This window comes from Sphaeroforma arctica, assembly GCF_001186125.1.
Source record: "Sphaeroforma arctica JP610 unplaced genomic scaffold supercont1.88, whole genome shotgun sequence".
Lineage (NCBI taxonomy): Eukaryota > Ichthyosporea > Ichthyophonida > Sphaeroforma > Sphaeroforma arctica.
The window spans coordinates 95,659-100,299 of NW_014040470.1; the positions used below are offsets into that span (position 1 = coordinate 95,659).

The window sequence follows — 4,641 nt, forward strand, 5'->3', positions numbered from 1 at the left end:
TTATATATGTGTGTGTGTGTGTGTTAATTATATGTATATATATATATATATATGTGTGTGTGTGTGTCTTTGTCTGTGGCTGTGTCTGTGCCTGATATATATACATATATACATATATATATATATATATATATGTCGGTGTCGGTGTCGGTGTTTTATGTTCGCATCTGTGTAGATTTGTGTATGCCCCTGAGACGTTTCATATAGTAAGAGTGAAGGTGGGATGAAATTTGGGGAAGATTGCTTGTTTAGTATATCACTACCCTTGACGTATGATGATTGTTTTGTATCTTGACGTACTATTCTTAATTAAAAATAGACCGTGCAAAAACATCCCTTTTGAACAACTGTTGAAGACCCGAACCTATTCATGCTGACATTTATAGATTCATAAGTGATGGTATTGAGCGCATGTCTTTATTCAACCACTTATATGCAAGATAACTAGATGCTTTTTCCCTCTGATGCTATTCAAGCTTTTTCCCTCTGACGCTATTCAAGCTTTTTAGTCAAAGCAAGACTTTTTATGTTTGCTTTCCCAATATATTTAAAAAGCACTTTCAGATTTCGCAACCTATTCCCACTTCCATGATAGCCCTTCTATGCATACTTAGAAACAGGATGCAATTCTAATTCGTCACTTCGACTACATTGAAAGTTTAGAATGAATCTGTGTAGATTATTCGTTCTTGTAAGGCAGAGAACTATGTTCATGGACCAACACGATACTTCACCGACGGTATTCTTTGGAAACTTCGCGATCTGTTCTAGACTCTACGCCGTCTATCAATATGCGTGCATTGCTAAATTATTTTTTCTCGCACATGTCTCGTTCTATTATGGCAGCTACTTGGAGATGGTCTCACCTTTCATAAGCAAGCTTCAGCATCCTTGAGAACGGGCCTTGCGAAGGTTGTCTCCGAATTCAACATTAGCTCGATGCTAGACGCACCGTGCGGAGATATGACGGTAGGTTTTGTCAGTCTATATTATACACACTCAATTTAGTGAATAATAATAATTCGGTTGCATATTATACGACCTGCAAGGTTGTTCAAGTATGCACTTGCCCGATGCCTTAAGATTTTACAATTGTCCATGCATGCGCAGAATGATAGTACATTCACCCTTTGCCGTTTCATTATTTGCACTAGAGCGATTTGTTATCATGCAAGCGCGCTGTGTTCATTATATCATCAACGACTACCTGCGCGAGCTGTAAACGCAGTATATTGAAAAATAGGATCTCAGCTTGAATTCTCTAGTATTAATTCACACATTTCACTCGACGAATAACTGAATGCTACTTTTCCAAACCGGAAACAGTGGATGCCCATATTTCTTGAGAGCGCAGGCCAGGCCGTGAGTTACCACGGATGTGATTACCTATCTTCGGTAATTGAGACCGCCAAAAAAAAGTTCACACCATTGCATCCCGAATGGAAATTTACTCGCTGCGATCTCACTAAAGAACTACCATTGAATGGCGCCTTCGACTTGCTGTTCACTCATCAGCTCTTGAGTTTCCTACCCAGAGACAAGATACTCGAAGTCATTCACACAGTGAAGAACAGCCAAGCTCGATACTGGATGGTGAATGCTCATGACAAAGTATGTTTATTACGAATTTCTTGGTAAACCGATCCGTGTGACCGCATTTTATGTGGGCTAACATATTTGTACCGGATTGAATTAATGATGTGGAAGCATATTTATTGTGATTGTGCGTATGTTGCTTACAGTTGTCTCGGTATTGAATGACAAACAATTCCAAGTTCTATTGTATCGTGACGGCCCATCTATTAGTGCCGTGTATCACAATACGAAGCTATTGGTGCACTTTTGTACAACGATTGTCATTCACAGGCATGTTGAGAGCAACTTTCAAAATTCGTCATACAATTTACATGTATCTATATATGTGCCTATGCTTTTGAAATACAACGTGTATAAGTATACACTGAAATTCAATTTAAACTCATATACGTCAATATCAGGTGCAATTAAAATGTTCCCAAATTCAAGAGTGAGGCACTTATAACATGCCACGCTATTCTATCCAATCCCTTGGTAAGCACTGCTATTAACATAGCCTGGTTGTCGCACGTGATAACGTTGTGATACGATGCCGGTGTGAAAGATAATTATCGATTTCAAATACCCGTTTGGTTGGCTACAATTAGGTTCAGAAGAACAACAGAAGGCTATCAAGGTCCGGGGGAGAGTCTCCGACCAGTAACCTTTTAGAACCCCCTTACAACTTGGATAAGGAATGGATTGTATCTACAGTTGACACGGCGGATGACCCTGAAACTAGCTCCGACACTGATAAAATGGTCGTGATAGATATGAAAATGCTCAGGGAAGGTTGGCCATCAAAATCTGTAGACGGCAGTGACGAGAAAATCGCCGTGGAGAAAGATCGCTTTGATCACGACCGCTACCATAGAATGCAAAATGGGGATACGGCTGAACACCACGATGCACAGGAGGTTGAAGTGGAAGCAGAGTTGCCAGCAGAAGGGCCTGAGTATGCTGCATGTTTTGGGTGCACCTTTCGTGTGGCATCTGCTATGCACTTCGCGCTTAGCCTGCACAGCTTGTTTTTCTCTGTTAGGTGTCCACTCGCGGAGATTGGGAGATATTGTTTTATTTAGAATACAACAAGAGTGTATTCAGCAACTTACTTCTACCCCTTTGTATTCATGCTCTTATTCTTTGATTGAAAAGTACTATGGTGGTGATTGCACTCTCTTTCATAGCGTACCTGTGATCGTATTGCTCTTAGCTGGACTCTTTCACTGTAATTTTTTTTTTAATGTTGTATTGTTTGCATCCACAACTATCCGCAGGTCCGAAAGTGAAGATTTTGACCCCATGTCTAACAATTTCATAGGGTCAGGTGGCAGTCTTGATGACAGGGAGGGGGACTTTCTAGCGGAAGAGTACATGGACTATATGGGTGTCAAACCTGACAAAGCACCGAAGTACCGTGATTCACAAGATGTAAGATTACTTCGTGCTTTAGACCCCGCACAATATTACTATTTTGCTACAGGTGCGCATTTTGATAAGCACAGAGCGTACATAACAACACAGTATTGTTTTTTTTAATGCTATTACTACCACCTACTGTCATATTCGCTGCACATTATCAAGATATAGTATTTATTTTTTTGTTTGTTTGTTTGTTTTTTGCAAGTACGTCTTTGCCAATATTGCCCGGTAAACACTGATTCGAAATGTACTTCTGGACTTGGTAGGGAGACCATAGTATTCCAGAGAGCACACTGAGCGCTACAAAATCTTTACGGAAAGGGATGGGGAGGCTAATCAACAAGTTCCGCATTAAATCTATGCTAGACGCACCTTGTGGTGAGATGACGGTGAGTACGTCGAACTTAGAGTTTCTCGGTTGTTGAAGATGTGCAGCTTATAATTGAACACGTAGCACATCATGGAAGAAGACTGACTGACTACTGAACTCTATACTTATTACAAGACAGTCCAGTGTTTCTCTCATACTCACAACGATGTGATTGACAGTTGCTTGTCAAAGTTGTATGGATTAACAATGATATCCCATAACTTGATACTTACTGTTCAGTGGATGCCAGCCTTTCTTGAGGAGTATGGTGATGGTGTTCATTACACAGGATGCGACATTCTGAGTAGTGTTGTACGGCGGGGCAATAAACATATAGCAACATCCGGCTCAGAATTCATCCGGTGTGATTTGACTACGTGGCTTCCCAACGATGGCGAATACGATTTGGTGATCACACGGAACACGCTACACTCACTCTCTGACAGCCTGGTGATGGATGCGCTGCACGTGGTAAAGGATTCAAAGATCAAGTATTGGCTGGTTGAGAACTACAATGGTACCCATGCGAACCACGAATTACCGGAAGGGGTCAATGCGCACAGACCCGTAAATTTGTTTACGTATCCTTTTAACTTTGAGCGAGATTGGGTAGGTTTCTTCTTTTAGTTCAGGGAATCCGTTAGATTTAATTTTGTGCAGTGAAGTATTGTGTGTGACATCAAAAAGGATAGCGCGTGGGCTTAACTTTTGTACCGTGCGTCATAATCTACCAATATTTAGTACCAAATTTAAGATCTTCAGTACCGAAATCTTCAACCAAGTCCTTGATATATGCAGGTCATTGACACAATAGAGGAGAAAGAAGCCGATCCAAGACATTCTGAGCACGGGAATCGGCATAAGTCCAACCATGAAGGTCACTTCCAAATGGTGCTGATGGACGTTCAGATGATTAGAGATTTCTGGGGAAAACACAGGCAGATAACTCGCACCTGAAAGGGTATGACTTCTGCTTTGATTTTGTAGACGGATATAGTTGAGGTAAATATCCGTGTATATCCTCCATCACCTTCGATAGACCATTGATATTCCATGTTGGTATACGTAAAATTCAATGCGGCTGTTAGATTGCCTAGAGACGAGTCACATCGAAATATGAGCTGTGACGATTGGAGATGAGGTTTGATTCATGTTTGGAGATTATCATCCTCGAGTTCACAGTGCAGATTAGCGAAATCACTCTGAGACCAAACATGCGCAATTGGACCTGTGCATATCTATAAGCAATTCTAGGATTGAAACGTCGGTACTTC

The 4,641-nt window shown here is 41.0% G+C and overlaps 1 protein-coding gene across 1 annotated transcript; it reads left to right on the plus strand.

The window, feature by feature from the left end:
• Positions 1-939: 939 nt before the first annotated feature.
• On the plus strand, positions 940-4,324 carry SARC_02051 (hypothetical protein; the record flags this gene model as incomplete). The annotated part of the gene is made up of 7 exons (XM_014304215.1): positions 940-969; positions 1,327-1,611; positions 2,184-2,530; positions 2,853-3,006; positions 3,264-3,386; positions 3,608-3,976; positions 4,166-4,324. The coding sequence occupies 7 exons, from the start codon at positions 940-942 to the stop codon at positions 4,322-4,324; spliced, it is 1,467 nt and encodes a 488-aa protein (XP_014159690.1).
• Between the last annotated feature and the right edge of the window lie 317 nt (positions 4,325-4,641).